The following is a 17,502-nucleotide window of genomic DNA, read 5'->3' as shown; positions in this document are numbered from 1 at the left end:
AAGAAGTATAAAAGCATAATGAAAGTGTAATGATTTCTTTCCTTTTAGAAGTAAGCAGCAGACATTTCACTTGTCCATGCTCTCAATTACTGTATTAGAGACTGCAGTATTTCTAGTCATATTACATTGAAAATATTTATAGTTCTTTTTGTATTATTAGATTCATAGACTCATTCTTCTGTTTAAGAAGAAAATATGGAGTTGGGATCAGTCATTGCAATTTTTGAAATTTATAGCAATATTTTATTTATTTATTTTCATTGAGTTTATCGGTACATTTTAGGTATACACTACAGTTACATTCATCATTGGGATCTTGTACCTTTACATGACAGGTCTTTTGTTCTCATTTTTTACCCTTGTTATAGCAATATTTTTAAATGGAGGCAATTTGTAGTAAATCATGAACCCATCAGTTTACAGTTTGCTTTCTACTCTATCTTATTAACTCAGAATATCTTCAGTTATGACTTATTCAAACTTTGCTTCTTTATTCTCCAAATGATTTTTTGAATTGTTTATTTAAAATTCCTTATCCTAAAAAGCATTTTGCTTGAGGCCCTGGCCTCAGTATACTCTAAAGTGAGATTTCTTTCTTTATTTTTTGGGGGTTACTGGGGATTAAACTGAGGACCTTGTGTTTGTGAGGCAGGCGGCACTTCTTTAGTTGATTAATAAGGAGAAATGTTGTTAAAAACATAGAAAAAGTCTTAAGTAACCTGAAAAATGTGTTTTAAGCAAAAGATTCGCCTTACTGGGATGAAAGGAAAAAAGAAAGTGCTAATAATAAGATATGTGTAGTTGGGATTAAATTTTAAGTGGACGGGCAAATTGGTATATGGAGGGAATCATGTACCGTATTTTTCATAAGTCTAGGATGGATATTAAAACATGGTTTGTAAAATCTCATATCTATAGCAGCTGCCAAGGCTTTTGTATTTCTAAGTTTTAAGTGACTTGTTCATTTGTTTTAAATGTTCTTTCACCATCTTTCTTTTGTATTTTATCAGTGTATTTTTCATGTTGTTTTTTATTTCCACACAGTTCATCTAAACAAGCACTGTTTCTTTTTAAAAAGCTCTTATATGAAGTATTCAGCTTTCCAGAGTAATCATTAAGCCATCAATATGACATCAGTACATTGATAAGGATCTGAAGACCCTTTTGAAAGACCAATATACTTTGTTTTCACCTTTTTTATAGCTTCTTATGGAGTTGAATTTAAATTAATCACAGTTGGCTTTGAGCAGAGTTTTTTTTTTTTTTTTTTTTTTTTTTTGGTGCCAGGGATCAAACTCAGGGCTTTGTGCTTGTGGGGCAGGCGCTAAATCCCCAGCCCTGAGCTAAATCCCCAGGCCTGAGCAGAGGTTTTTGATATTTGAAAATAGCAGAAAAAATCGTTGATACTTACAAATGTTGAAAAATATAAGAAGGCTACAATCTACATCAGACTGAATTATTTCAGGACAAGCAAATTACATAGAAAATATTCATTGGAGGATCATTTATGTTCAGAGAAGAAACCTAGCTGATGGGAAATAGAACAGAAACAAGAGGGAAACATGATGCTTTTATTTCCACTGGCTTTAAAAGTATTCCTAATCTAGCCAGTACAGTGTTAGCTTATATTTTTTTGGCTTCATTCTCTAAAATGGATACTTATATTTGATTTTGGGTTTTTGAGATGTTCCTGAAAAGGTATTATAGAGGAATGTAGTATTCATTTTTCTTACTACTGGCCTTTTGTACCACCACAGCAAAGCTAAATTGCAACAGTGAACTGGCAGTTCATATTTTGTAAGCTATTTTATAGTAGCTGTGAAGCTGTGGCTTTCAGCATCATATAATCATGAACTTCTCCAGTTCAAATCCTAACAGGGACCTGTGGTTCCTGTACTTAGAAATACCTTTTAAGAAATAAAGATAGAACCTAGGTGCTCAGTTGCATAGTAACTCTGACCACGTATCACACAGTAGCTCCCCAAACATGATTTCTCCACATGCTTTCTGTCAGTGATACAAATAGGGTTTGGCAGTAATTTCCTGTTCTTTGAGGCACCCTCTCCCCACCTTTTAAACTGTTTTGGATTTTAAATTAAGCTTGAAATAATCGGCCACATTTAATAGTTTACAATCCTAAGCCCTTGTTATATCTTTTAGTTTTACTTCAGATACATGATGAACTATGTAACTTTTGGAGAGTTTCTATATATATTCTTAAGTATTCTTTGCATAAGTATTAATAAAAGAATATAAAACAATAAAAAGCAGTTATTTAATATTAATAGGATATATTTTAGAGCAGTTATAGTTCACAGTAATGTTGAGCAGGCAGCATATTATCCCACCACCCCCACACTTAATTATAAGCCTCTTCACTGAATATCTGATCTGTACCAGAGCTGTATATTTGTTAATAGTTGATGAATATCACCCAGAGTTTATAGTGTACATTAGGGTTCACTGTATGCCGTATGTTCTGTAGGCTTGGACAGAAGTATGACAGCATGTATATATCATTGTCATTCATACAGAATAGTTTCATTGCCCTAAAATTCTCTTGGGTACTAGGGATATAGTTCAATTAGTAGAGCTGTTACTTTACCAATGACTGGGACCTGGGTTCTGTTCCCAGTGCTGTAAACAAGCAAATACTGTGCACCTCTGTGTTCAGACTGTTTAATCTTTCTTTTTCCTATAACCTCTGGTAGCTACAACTATATAGTCTTTTTCCTGTCTCTACAGGCATATAGAGTTTGGTACAGAGTCTGTCTCTGCCTTTTCCAGAATGTCATATAGCTGGAGTCATAGCACATGTAGGCGTTACACATTGGCTTCCTACACTTAGTTACGATGCAGTTAAGTTTCCTTCATGTCTTTGTTTGTGACAGGGTCTCCCTGTGTAGTTCAAGCTGGCCTTGAACTTAGAGCGATCTTCCTGTCTCAGTCTCCCAGGTGCTGGGACTACCGGTGTGTGCCACATTGCCTGGCATCTTCATGTCTTTTCATGGCTGGATACCTCATTTCTTTTTAGGACTGAACAGTTTTGTTTTTTCCTTAGAGATGATTGAAGAAAAAAAATTAACTGGCTACTAGCTCTTTTAGCTGATAGCTGGTAAGAACTTTCAATGGTGAATTTGTAGATTGTTGTTTACAATTATGAGGATTTTCATGCTGCATTTTGAGAATGCTTAACAAGTTGTAAAATACTGAAGATGACTTAATAACAAGGACAGTATAGCAGAACATTTAAAATCCAAATGAGCTAACACCTTTCAGTTTTGTAGGCTGTCATTTAAGCTTCCATCTCTCTTTGAAAGTATTCTTGGTATTGATTTCAGTGCTGGGTTGAGATATAAGTATAAAATCACATGGTTATTTCAGAAGGTTAATCTGTAAAGGACAAAATATTTCCATCAGTGTGATACTTAACATGACATAGGCTGTGAAACCCTGAAAGAGAAATGAAGCTACCTGAATGTGGGTAGTGCTGACACATATTTACTTGTTAAAGTAATTTTAACATGTTTTAGAGTTACAAATTATACTATCATTCTTTTATGTTAGTGACAGTATACTTTTAGCATGTTTTTGTTTGTTTGTTTGTTTGTTTGTTTTAGCTACATCCCCGGCATAGCATGGTTTATAATTAATTCCTTCTCATACTTGGTAAATAAAGATTATTTTAGTCAGGTATGCTAAAATGGTAAATTTAAGTATGAGTTTTAGCTTTTTGCTTATATGTAGCTTTTTATATGACTATATTTGAGCTTTTTTCCTTACGTAAGTAAAATGTTTTTATTTGGATTGATTAGTAAAAGAAGAAAATATAAAATGTGTTGCCATTCAATTTAGAATGATTTTTAAGAATACTTACTAATTTGGAGCAGCTTTATTAAATGCTGTCACAAAACATTATGGAATAATGCTTATTCAAATTTATGATAGGCTTAAAATTACTTAAAATATGAAATATACTTTTTAATTTGCAGATTTCCTTTGAAAAATTTATTGTTAAAGTGTTTGAAATAAAAGCTTTCTTGAATAATACATCAGGTTTTAGTTTCTTTTTGAAAGAATTGGATTTAACATGTAAATTATGTTGGGATACTAAGTATTTAGCATGTTAGAATTTTCTTTTCTTTTTAAGGCTCAAACCACCTTTTCTTCAAACCCTGCCAACCCAGCAATTTTGTCAGAAGCTTCTGCCCCCATCTCACAAGATGGAAGTAAGTTTATACTTTGGGTTTATTCTCTAGAACAGAAATCATTGTTACGTCTTCATTTGCTGAAATAGGAAATCAAAAGTTTTTTTTTTTTTTTTTTGAGATGCTGTAATAAAATAGTGGATAAATGATCTAGTAGCAACAGGGAAAAATGATTATTTGAAAAATAATTATTTAATCAAGAGAAAGAATAAATTGTGAATGTGAAGTGTTTATGATTAATGATTTATGAGTTGAGCCTCTTAAGTCCCCAACACAAGACTGCTTCATTTGTGCACAGCCTGACCTGGGAACTATGTTCCCACACTGCTGACCTGAGCTTCCCGTACAGACTTCTTTTCTCTTCCATGGGAGCTTCTGAAATTCTCAAACTACATTTTGGGAGAGTTCTCAAGTCCAGGACTCCCTTTTCCTTCAAGGTTCAAAGAGATTCTGATCAGAGCCTCAAAGTAACAGTACTTTTAAAGATGCAAAATTAATGTTAAATTTGTTTTCATGGCCTGTAACCTTGTTTTACAGCTACTACAATGTTCCTTTTAGAAAACACTTTAAGTCACAAACATCATAGAAAAAAGCTATTAGGAATAGTACATAAATACTTAACAATTAAGTACATACTGTTAATCTCTAAAAAATGTGTTTCTAAGATTTCACTGGAATATGCCTTTCTTTTTCCTTTTTCTGGAGGTGGAGGCAGGAACTGAGTATTGAATTTGTAGAGCTCTGAGCTGCATCCCCAGCCCTTTTTACTTTTTATTTTGAGACAGAGTCTAGCTGAGTTGACCAGATTGACCTCAAACTTGTGACCATCTTGCCTCAGCATCCTGAATAGCTGAAATTACAGACATGCACCACCATGCCTGACTGCATTAACTTTCTTAAAACAAAGCAGAAAAGATAACTTTTATTTGGAAAAATTATTTCTACTTTTGAGTACTTGGCCCTCTATGTCCATGGGGTCCACGGATTCAGCCAACTATAGAGTGAAAATAGAATAAAAATTGTATCTGCACTAAACGTGTAGTTTTTTTTGTTCTTGTTCTCTAAACAGTGTAACAGTTATTTACATGCCATTTGGATTATATTAAGTACAATAGCAATCCAGTGGTAATTTAAAGTCCACAAGAAGTTGTGCACAGATTTTATGAAGATACCGTGACATTTTATATAAGGAACCTAAACATATATGCAAGTTTTGGGATCTGTTGTGGTGGATCCTGAAACAAGTCCCCCTGGGACTCCAAGGATTTACTGTTCTAGAAATCTGGGACTGTGTCAGGTCAGAATGTTCATGTTTTATGACTTTCACCTTAAACAATTTCTATATTTTCATTTCTGATTGTTAAATAGATAAGGGGGAGGTACTTTTCTAAATTTCGGTTTTAAATTATCCTACTTTTTAAAACTTAAATGTGATTTTTAAAAAAAGTAGACGCCATAGTAAGAGTTTTTATTTCGAGTATTTTGCCAGTGCCTTTTTCTTCATTCTTTCATTTTAGATCTCTATCCCAAACTGTATCCGGAGCTTTCTCAATACATGGGCCTGAATTTAAATGAAGAGGAGGTACGTGCCATGGTCCCTGGAACACCAGTTCAGGGGGTATGTATAGTGTAATTAATTTTGAATTAAATTAAGTTACATTTCATATATAGTTTAGCACTCTTCTTTGTAGCCTAATTCACAGCCTTGTAACTTTAAATTTATCCTCTCCTTAGATTTTAGGCTTCTTCTCAATATTACTTCTTAAGTTATCTACTTAAGGTTTGTGTTGATACCACTCTTTGAATGTATTAGGACTTAGATGCAGGTTCCTTTTTCTAGTCCATTCTATTCTCCTTGGTCATCTTCATTTAAGTCAGTTACAGAGACATACTGATTCTATTTCTGTAATTTTTCTTGTTTTCGGTTTATCTATTTCAATTATACTGTAACTGTACTGAGTTTCTCTACTTCTAATGTAGATTTTATTTTTTATTTTTTAATTTTTTATATAGATTTTAAAAGTGATCTTTTTATTTTCTGTAATTTCTTGTTTCAAACAATATTAAACTGCTGCTAGAATATCATTATAAGTACAGATCCATCATATAATTGCTTTACTCATACTCTTTTAACTGTTTCCTCTGAAGTTCAGAGCTGCTTGTGGTCAGACTCTAGATATTTTAGACTTAAATAGAGCATAATTGATAACCTTTCATTAAAGTTATTGCTATAAGACCATAGTACTTTATGGCAATTTACTGTAATTGAAATTAAATACTTCTTACAGAATCCATGTTCATCCTCTTGCCATACCCCTGTGCTTAATGTAGTGCCTCACATTTATTTTTTTTACCAAGTATTTACTGAAAACTTGATTGCATTGGTGAGCATCCATTTGGGAAAACAAGTCATAATGGAGTGGACCTCTGACTTACAAACTTGATCACTTCTAGAGGGCTGTATGCAATTTAAGTTGGTTGTAAGTCAGTACAGCTGAGATCTGGATGTTTACTGGGGTACATGGTATAGATAATAAGAGAATCTTATTATGGAAGATTAATGGCAGATGAATCTTCCATTAACATAATTAACCCAAGTTGTTCCTATGTAGGCCAGTTGTAACTTGAGGGCCCACTGTATTTCAACAGAGATAATTTGAGAAATTAGATAAAGAAGTTGAATTGAGAAAGCAAAAATGGAATGCAAGTGTAATTGCAGGCAGTTAGTTGCGTCTCCTAGGACAGGGAGGAGGTTTAATTGAGAACCTATAAGCTTGGGCACAGAATCCCAGAGTTGGGCTGCAGACCTTGGAGGAGGGACACTGCTGGAAGTACCGTCTGAGGGGTTATAATGAGGCTGGTTCTGAGAGTGTCAGGAAAAGCTGACCAGAGACTGCTGCTGTGCCTGGGTTCAGGGTGAGGCTCTGGCAGTATTGACAGGAGTAGGAAACCAGCATGAAGGAACAGGAACTTATCCCTCCCAGTCTCTCCTGTGATGGAAGCCAACCAGAAATAGCTATAAAGGAAAATGTAGCTCCAGCATCACCACCTAGACAGTAGAAGAGGGAATTTGGAGCTGACACAGTAGCTTGTTACTCAGTGCTACCAAACTCTATTGATTAGCCAAGCACTTCTGTGAATATTTTAACTTCATGTGATGACAATAATAACTTATACTTTCCCTTTAATTAAAGATGCATTCTCTTTCATAAAAGTCAAGATTTAACGAACTTTTTTTATGAAGTGCTCCATCTCATTCATTTGAGGCATTGATGGTAGTTTATACTCTGTATTATATAGACCTCATTTGTTTGTAGCCTTTAACATATAAAAATCCTTCAAACTCATGGGTGTACAAAATTAAGCCAATTACCCCTTATATAAATGAAATGCTCTAACCCTTTCTCTAGAAAGGGCTAGTACTAATTATTGTGGCCTCTCTGAGCAGTGGTTATGGTATTGATTACTATGTGGTATTAACTACCTCTCTGTACACATTCCTAGTTTAATTTTTTTATCTTTAAAAATTTTTAAATTTTAACATTACAAGTAAATATTAATAAAAATACATAAAAGCTATTCTATGAAAAAATTTTCATAACAAAAATTATTAGGGAATAACTGTGGTACATACACTGTGTATCATGATCTTAAAGGAATATATTTTCATTTGCTTATTGCTCTCAGCTCATTGCCTAATAATACTATACCTTTTTTTTTGCATAAAATATTTTAAGTATTGACAAGGTATCTCACATTTTGTATAATTCTAAACAGTTTCTTCCTATTTCACAATATTTAGTATTATTTTTTGTCCTTATTTTCACTTTCAGTTTCTCACAACAGAGAGATAATTCAATATTTACATATGTGTTTGATTTATTTCACTTGATTATGTTCTCAAGGTGCATCCATTTACCTAGAAATGTCTTAAGTTCATCCTTATTTATGGCTGAGTAGTGCTCCATCACATAAATCAACCAACAGCAAATGCTGGCAGGGCTGTGGGGAGAAAGGAACCCTTCTCTACTGCCAGTGGGGGTGTAGACTGGTGCATCTGCTGTGGAAATCAGTGTGGAGATTCCTCATAAAACTAGGATTGGATGTCCTATTTGACTCAACTATTTCCCTTCTGGATATCTTCCCAAAAGAATTAAAAGCATCATACCAAGGTGTAGGGACAGTGAGAAGGATAGGGAAAGGGGAATACGGGAAAAGGAAAAAAATATGAGAAAATGTAAAAATGGAATAGTATTTGAAGGTGGGGAGGGGAGGAGGGGGTGAAGGGAGGGTGGGGATAAGGCAAAAAAATGAGAACCAAGACCTGGCACGTAAAGGTACAAGATCCCAGTAATGAATGTAACTGTACTGTATACCTAGAATGTACCAATAAATTAAATTTTAAAAAAAAGCATCATACCACAGTGATATATAGGCAGCCATCTTTATAACAGCACAGTTTGTAATAGCTAAATCTTAGAAACAACCCAAATACCCATCATCTGATGAGTGGTTAAAAAAGATGGGGTTTTTTTTATATAATATTTTTATCTCAAAGACAGAAATGTAAAGCTAATCGTTACTAACAATTAATTTATAAAAGTAAAGGGAGATATGAAGGAACAAGAAGATTAATTGCTATATTTACAGAAAATTTACAAATATAAGCAGAGAAGATAATCATAGCTACTATGATTCTTATGATCATGAGGTCCTAGCTAACATTTATGATTTCTTTATTCACTAAACATTTTTTGTTTCCTTTGTCCTTAGGCAACAACTCAGCTGGTTTCCCCTATTCCTTTAATACCTACTAGGTAACCTAAACATTCATTTTGAAGTATCTATTTCTGTCATTATAGAGTCTCTGTTAATTTTCTTATTTTATATTTTCCAGCTTGTTCTTATGCCACCTATTTTTTAGTTAGATGCCAAACATTGTGAATTTTATATCTTGTGTATCACCTAGGTGCTAGATTTTGTTGTATCTGAGTGTTGGTACTTGTTCTGGCAGGAGGTTAAGTTATACAGGGATCACCTTGATCTCCTAGAGCCTGCTATATACTTTGTCAGAGTAGGTCTAGAAGGTTAGGATATTTTCATTACTAGAAACTTGTGTCTACTGTTTGAGTATTCAGGCATTTTCCCCTCTGGTTGGTGAGCGCTTCAGTGTCCCTCAACCTCATGTGGTCGGGAACTGTCAAAGCCCCGACCATCTTTTGCAGTCTTGGGGTGCCTCACTTCACACATGACTAATATCCAGCCACAGATTGAATAGGGGGACCCCAGTGCAGTTTTTTGGAGCTCTTTCTTTTTTTCAGATACAGACATATAAATTCTAGTAGCCTGAGTCCCCTTGACCTTACATCTCATATCTCAGTTTCCAACACTCATCAGGAGCATTGGTGCTGTAGATTATGTAATCCTTCTGGCTTTGTGGTATGTGGTGTGTGTGTGTGTGTGTGTGTGTGTGTGTGTGTGTGTGTGATACTGTCAGCTTTAAAATATTTACTCATTTAGGAATTTATGATAATTCTGAAGCACATAAAGTAAAACTAATTCATTTGCTCAAGTTTTTCTTTATAGCTGTAGTTGTTTCTTTTGAAACCTTATAAACCTTTTTAAGTAATTTCTTCAGGCATTGTATTCTACTTTCAGTATATACCAATTTCTGTTTATGTAGATGTGTTTGTTACTCCTGGTCAGTTATCAGCTTTAAATATGCTTTGAGGATTACTGATAATTATGAGTAAGGTTTTAGTCTGTGATGTTTTTGTCACTGGGTTCTTTCCTGTCACTGGTTCTCTGACTATCAGAATTCTTAGCGGTCTCTGTGTGACAGATTTGAAGTCACTGTTAGATTCTTCCCTCACTGTTGCTTTGGTTGAGGAAGGAATTCATTTAAAATGAGCAGAAAACTTAAGATTAGAAACTTGAAATGTGATACCAGACACAAAGCCCTAGCTTAGCTATTATTCTGATCACAGCTAGTTGAAGTACTAATGCCTCACTTATTCTGTATGTCAAATTCTTTTCCTCTGCTTGGGAAGTTTTTCTGTTGTTACTTCTGTAAACAGTTTTGTTTTGTTTTTTTTATGTTGTTTACACTATCTCTTGTTTCTTTATTGACTCTGATCAGTGTTTTGTTGTTGTTTGCTAGCAACTGCTGGGTTGACTTCTTGTGGTCCTTTGCTATTTTTAAGACATCTTTCTTTTTCTGGTCACTAATCACAATCCTGTATTCTGTATCTGATATTCTGTCCTCACATTGGCTCATTCTGCTATGTAAATGTTCAGTGGAGTTTTTAATCTCCTGGATATGTTTGCATCTGTTTTATGGATTCCATTTATTTCCTATGCTGGGATTCTGACATGTTACTCAGCTTTTTTTTTTTTTTAATCTGTGTCTGGTCTAGAGTTATTAATCATGTCTTTCACTGTGGACACATCTCTTGTTATCTGAGAAATTCTTTCTCATTTTTTTTTTCTAGATCTTCCTTCATTGCCAGTTCAGGGAGACCAGCTGATTGTTTCAGATTGTTCTGTCACTGCCCTTTGGGGTTGCCTTTGATCAGACAGTATGGTTTTTAGTCTTGTTTAGTTGTCTTCTCATTTCAGCCAATGCAGTCTGCTGTGCATTTATTGAGGTGACTCTTTGCTGTCCCCCTGTGAGCTTCAAGTCTCAATCCAGCCTGAGAGAGGCCTCTGCTGCTAACCACTGTGCCGGTTTGTGGTTTCAGAATCATGGCCTTCTAGATCCCTGCACTGGACTGTTAACCTGGGCAGGCTTCTGTCTCGAGTCTCAAAAAGCTATTATTCCAAGCAGTCTGGCTATGCATTCAACTTGTTAATTCATATTAAAGGGGAGGAGATATTGTATTTGACTATATTACATGTGCTAGGACCTATGTAACATGCAATTTGTTTTTAATCCTCATTATAACATAGTGAGGTAACGATGTTGCTCCTTTTCCAGCAATTTTGAATAGATTTGTCAAAGATTATGCCCCATAATGAACCTTCTGGAAAATGTGTTTCAAAAGGATTGTATGACCTTTATGACCTTTAAGTGCAAAGATAATAAATTTGAGGTAGTCATGTGTTGCTTAGAGACAGGAATATGTTTTGAGAAATGATTCATGAGATTTCATCATTGTGCACACATCATAGTGTACTGTTACACAGATGGCCATGACATCATTAGGTAATACAATCATAAGGGACCGCTGTCATCGATGTGCTTATGTTGGTGAGTGAAATGCTGCTTTGCAACAAGTGATGGTACACATGAAACAAATATCAGTAATTCAGAAGACAGTAGAGGGTAAGTTATTGAATCTGTGATGATAAATGTGGGACTAAATTATAGGAATGGATAAAGTGACATTTTTGCAGACATGAAACTTTATCTGAAGGAAATTATTTGTGGATTAACTTTTGGAAATCCATAATTCAGTATGTTCTGGTTAATCATCTCAGATTTTTTTCAAGGTACTGTTTCTAAGTATTGACACATTGTTTTTGTCAGCAATTGGTAGCAAGACCTTCCAGTATAAACTACATGGTGGCCCCGGTAACAGGCAATGATGTTGGAATTCGTAGAGCAGAAATAACAAGGGATTCTCACATGAAACAAATATCAGTAATTCAGAAGACAGTAGAGGGTAAGTTATTGAATCTGTGATGATAAATGTGGGACTAAATTATAGGAATGGATAAAGTGACATTTTTGCAGACATGAAACTTTATCTGAAGGAAATTATTTGTGGATTAACTTTTGGAAATCCATAATTCAGTATGTTCTGGTTAATCATCTCAGATTTTTTTCAAGGTACTGTTTCTAAGTATTGACACATTGTTTTTGTCAGCAATTGGTAGCAAGACCTTCCAGTATAAACTACATGGTGGCCCCGGTAACAGGCAATGATGTTGGAATTCGTAGAGCAGAAATAAAACAAGGGATTCGTGAAGTTATTTTGTGTAAGGATCATGATGGAAAAATTGGGCTCAGGCTTAAATCAGTAGATAATGTAAGTATTTGAAATATCTTTGGATTTATCTTTGAATAGCCTACTGTATATTGTGACTACTGTTAGAATAACTTGAAATGGAAATGCTTTAATTGTAATGGTACATGTAGAATAAAGAATATTGCATATCTGTTAATTTGGGTTTGCTGTCTTGGAGATGCCCTATTTTGAAGAAGCATAATTAGAACTGACTGCATTACTTCAAATTTTTTTTTTTTTTCTGAGTATGTTAACTGAAGTTAAAGTTCACTGGTGTTACATATATTATGTACCCATACAGTAGAATTTATATAGTAGAATCCTGGCACTGAAATAAGGCAGTGTATGTGAAAGTTAAGGAAAGAACTAAGCAGTGATAATAGAATTGTACATAGTTTTAAGCCAGATTATGATTATTCAATTTGTTAGATGGTCTAAACAAATTTCTTTCTAATTAGGGCAGCCATTAATTTACATAACAGTATTACTTTACCTTAACAACTTATACTTTACCTCTTACCTTAGCATATTGAGACATGAAAACAGGTTTTCTCTGTGAAGAACATTTAGAATTGTTGAGGATATTCTGGTAGTGTTTCAGTGTTGTCTTGTTAGCACAGTGAGTCATCCAGCCTTTCCACATACAAAGTAAGTGCTGTGTACTGTTGCAAGCACAGGGTATTAATTATTTTTGCATATTTATAGTGTAGTCAGGATGTATTAATGTGCTTAGTTTGGAAGTCCTCACTGAAGTGCTTCTTTTCCCTTACTGCTATCTGTTTTGCCAGGTTTTTATTTTTTTATTTTGTTGTTGTTGTTCTTTGCTCCATCCTAAAAAGAAAAGACATTCTTTGTAGTCCCTTGACCCCCATCCTGTTTTTCCCTCAGTGAGTTTGTCTACTTGACAAAAGCATATTGGTCCATTTGTTGTGGTGCCTGCCAGGTTCTCACCACCTTAACAGACCATGTTTGATTTAGCTTACAATTGTAGAAAAGGTCTGCCTTGTCAATGTATTTTTACGTCCCCAGTTTTACTCTTATATTTGGTTCAACATCTGAGTTTCCAGAAAAATACCCATTGTGAATTTAATTCCTTGGTGTTTGTTTTCTGGATTTATTATATTGTAGATCATTTATGAGAGCTTATGTGATAGTGAACATGCTAATCATTTTAGTCTTAAATGCTAAATACTTGATCATGCACAATTTATCAAATGGGTTAAGGAATCTTTTACAGGGCAGAACTATGGTCTTAAACTGTCATTTTTAAAGCTGTAAAAGAAATCACCTATATTCTAACAGTTGACTTTCTTCCAAAATAATGATCATGTGCTAATACCTGTTGATATTCTTCTGTCAGATTCAGAGACTTTATTTTATTAAAGCTGTCCCACTTTTTACCTAGTTTTGTTTTGTTTTTTGTACTGGAGATTGAACTCAGGACCTTGGGCTTGTGAGGCAGGCATGGCACCATGCTAAATTTCTTGCCCTTACCTAAGTCTTTTTATTGTGAAGTGATTGAGTGAGGTTGTTTAGGTGGGTCATAATTTGGAGGAGAAATTACCATCTTTTTTTCTTTTATTTTTCAGGGGAATTACCTTGATAAATTTTCAGGTTTTTAGGGGGTAATTTGACATACTGTACTCATGCAGTATTTTTTTTTCTTGGTTACTAGGATAGATTTTTTTTTTAACTCACCAGTTGTTTTCCAGTTTTGCAGCACTTTTTAAGTGTATCTTAACAGTAAAGGTAAATGACCAGTAATTTTCTTATCACCTAGGGTATATTTGTTCAGCTAGTCCAGGCCAATTCTCCAGCTTCATTGGTTGGCCTGAGATTTGGGGATCAAGTCCTCCAGATCAATGGTGAGAACTGTGCAGGCTGGAGTTCTGATAAAGCACACAAGGTGCTCAAACAAGCTTTTGGAGAGAAGATTACCATGACCATTCGTGACAGGTAAGCTTTTAGTGAAAAAAATTAGAATGGAAATTCTAGGCTAGTTTTCTATTTTCTTGGGCTTTCAGCATTCCATACAGTATTTTGATGTAGAAAATGATCACATGTTACTAAGTGAGCCTGAGAGTCTTGCAGTTGTGTGCTGCAGATTTTTCTTACATAGTTTTGAGTTTTCAAAATATAATTCTGATTATACTTATACATCATACTTCAGAGATTATAATAATCCTAATTTAGGTATTTTCTGTCTGTATCACTCTAGAAAATAGAAATATCTCAGAATTAAGTAGCATATCAATTCTGGGGTCCTGCTTTTGAGAGCTGGAGCCTACACAGAACTCCATGAAGTCTAGTTTTGAAAACCAAATACAGTAGTTTGGTGGTCATGAAACTCTAGTTAGTAAAATTAAATTTTCTGTAGAAGTTGGTTCATTTGGAACTTTTAAAGATTTCAAGGAGTTAATAAGTTGGACCAACAGGAAGATGTGACTGAATTTTACACAGGTTGATTCTAAAACCCTTATGATAGGTAACATTGAACTACAGATAAGTGGTCAAGTGTAACTGATGTGATAGCTACTAAGTTGGCTGTTGTTTTGTAGTAGCTGTGAGTCTTCCTTTGCAAATGGGGCTTGCTTCTACTTTTCTATTTAGTAGGGGGAGGACCCCTTCTATAACATTTTCAAAATCAAGATGGAGAAATATTGTAAAGGTTTTAAGTTTAAAAAACATTCTAAGAATAGGCTCCAAGAAACACTAAAAGTTAATAAAAATTCAATTTTACTTCAGTGGTGTAGTTCAAAACCTATTTCATTGTTAATGCAAAACAATGGTGAATTTTAAAGGAAAAAGCTTATCAATAAACTGCATAAAAATTATGTTCAGCTGTCTGATGATTAAAGGAAATCTTGATTAGTTGGTCAAATCATGATATTTAAGAAAATGTTACCCAAAGACATTCATATTCTGTGTATGCACAATACCAAAACCTTAAGTTATTAACTATATTACAAAGTCTCAAATCTGGCAGAATTTATGGTTTATGAAGTCTATAGAAATGATAACCTTGGAATTAAAATTTAAATTGAACCCTTTGGTCATGTTTATAGGCCCTTTGAGCGGACAGTTACCATGCACAAGGATAGTACTGGACATGTTGGTTTTATCTTTAAAAATGGAAAAATAACATCCATAGTAAAAGATAGTTCTGCTGCCAGAAATGGTCTTCTCACTGAACATAACATATGTGAAATCAATGGACAGAATGTCATTGGATTGAAGGTAAGGAAAAGACCTTGTGCCTGGTTGTACTGTGGGTTATATTGTAGAAAATACCTTTTGACCATTTAGGTGGTGCTGTTTTCATATTGACCTACAAAATATGAAAACTTGGTAGAAAATGAGAGGATGTTATCTGGAATTCTTCTACAATGAGGAAGTTGGACCAAGTGACCTCTGAAGTACTTTAAGCTGGAATCCTCTGTAAGCATGAGCAGTGAAAGTGTTGATGACATTGTAAATAAATGGTCCAACTTTCTCTGTCCAGGAAATGAGTAATAATTTTGGATCACACTAGTTCTATTTTTCTCTACAAATTCTTAAATCTACCTTAAGGTCTATAGGTTTTAAGAGCTTATTTCATAAACTCTCGAAAACAGTTGTGAGAATGTATTTTATTGTACTTAGGGAAAATCATTCACTCTTAGTGAACTGATTCGGTTTAGTACATTCAGCTTGAGTTAGTTTTCTAAATAGCTGTAAAACTGTATTCTGTAGAATTTTAATACAGAAAAGTAGAATAAACTGAGAAATACCAAGGTTCAGAATTTTGGAGACTTAATAGCAAAACCTAATGGGATGTATAGTGTATATTTCTTTACCAAGAGTGAGGGTTTTATGTTTATTAAATAAAACTTAAGTGAAATTCATTTTCATTGTGTCTTCATCAGGATTCTCAAATAGCAGACATACTTTCAACATCGGGGACTGTAGTTACCATAACAATCATGCCTGCTTTTATCTTTGAACATATTATTAAACGGTAAGTTTTTCAACTTATTGTGTATGATCATCTGACTTAATTTAAGCACTGTACTTTCCTTTAATTCCCTTTTACTTAAGGAATGATACTGGTATTTATCTAGAAATTTAAAAATTTTAAATCAGGGGACTTAATCAGTAATGATGACCCCTCCCAACTTTCCAAGTATGAGATAATAGTCAACGTATCATTGCTAAACTTTGATGATGTCTAGTTTAAAAATTTTAAAAAGGTGGCATACTTGAGTACAGACACTTGCCCTCTGCCCACACTTCATCTGCTTATTAGAAAACTGTTCATGATGAAGAATTGTTGCCTGTAGGAAGCTGAGAAAACAGTTTCAGTTCTCTCTAGCATCTGAAGAGGGAGGTAGAGGTGTGTGATGCTGCAGTCTGCCTGCAGGACGGTGAACTGAAAAGCTGAGTGAAGAGAACTGGAAGAGGGCCAGCATGGGTTACTTTCTCTAGAGCTTTTTACATCCTAGCTTCTGTCAAAGCCATTTTTGCCACATTTCCTTGGATTCTTTCAGAATCTTTATCATGGATGTGGAAATGAAATTCAAAAGTCGTAATAGCCCTTACAGTGAAATAAATGTTTGTCTATGTTGGCTTTTGGGTCAAACACAGCTAACTACTCTAGAAGAAACAAGCTTAGTCAAAACTGATTGTTCCAGGGTTTCCTTTTTTAAAACCACTGGATATGTGCCCTGCCCCATTTTTTCCAACTCATTGTGGCCTTGTTCTTTTTAGCCACAAATCTCAGTATACAAGGCCTTACTTTACATCCTGTCTAATTTGCCTAGCCATGATACAGATATCCTTTCACATTGCACATTTGTCAATAGATTGCCAGACTGACCTTCAGATCTGAATTCTTGAAAAGACCATTCCTTTTTTCTCCCAATCTTGTAGATTCCTTTAGCTGTTAAATTGGAATTGGGAGTTTTCTTGGATTAACACAGCATTTTGGAAAAAAAACTTAAGTGTGTAATCAAAGTAACTCTCTTGTAGGATGGCACCAAGCATTATGAAAAGCCTGATGGATCACACCATTCCTGAGGTTTAAAAGTCTTGACACAACAGAAACACAACTGAACTTCTCCAGTTTCCTCCTTTGGCAACTTCTGCGTTACGCACGTGGAGCTTTCCTAGAGCCTGGGAACATATGCTGCATGAGGACCTTCTATCTTACGTCATGGCTGGGAATCTTAACTGTTTCATCTGATCACCTTCTTTGGATTCAAGATAGTTGTAGCCTTATTCTGGTTTTTCACATGTGAAACTTTCAG

General features: G+C 34.6%; 1 protein-coding gene across 1 annotated transcript in view; it reads left to right on the top strand.

Annotated features, from left to right (window-relative positions):
* Nucleotides 1-17,295, top strand: part of Sdcbp (syndecan binding protein) — a 31,178-nt gene extending 13,883 nt beyond the window's left edge. The window contains exons 3-9 of the mRNA XM_010640612.1: nucleotides 4,151-4,229; nucleotides 5,726-5,826; nucleotides 12,077-12,238; nucleotides 13,998-14,173; nucleotides 15,283-15,454; nucleotides 16,123-16,214; nucleotides 17,225-17,295. Of these exons, the coding sequence (XP_010638914.1) occupies nucleotides 4,151-4,229; nucleotides 5,726-5,826; nucleotides 12,077-12,238; nucleotides 13,998-14,173; nucleotides 15,283-15,454; nucleotides 16,123-16,214; nucleotides 17,225-17,279 (837 nt within the window). The 3' untranslated portion in view covers nucleotides 17,280-17,295. The remainder of the gene's footprint in view (nucleotides 1-4,150; nucleotides 4,230-5,725; nucleotides 5,827-12,076; nucleotides 12,239-13,997; nucleotides 14,174-15,282; nucleotides 15,455-16,122; nucleotides 16,215-17,224) is intronic.
* Nucleotides 17,296-17,502: the final 207 nt, after the last annotated feature.

The sequence above is a fragment of the Fukomys damarensis genome, unplaced genomic scaffold (genome assembly GCF_012274545.1).
Source record: "Fukomys damarensis isolate Sample0158 unplaced genomic scaffold, DMR_v1.0_HiC HiC_scaffold_5, whole genome shotgun sequence".
Taxonomy (NCBI): domain Eukaryota; kingdom Metazoa; phylum Chordata; class Mammalia; order Rodentia; family Bathyergidae; genus Fukomys; species Fukomys damarensis.
Note: the sequence above shows the minus strand (reverse complement) of the source record. Positions and strands in the feature narration are given on the sequence as shown.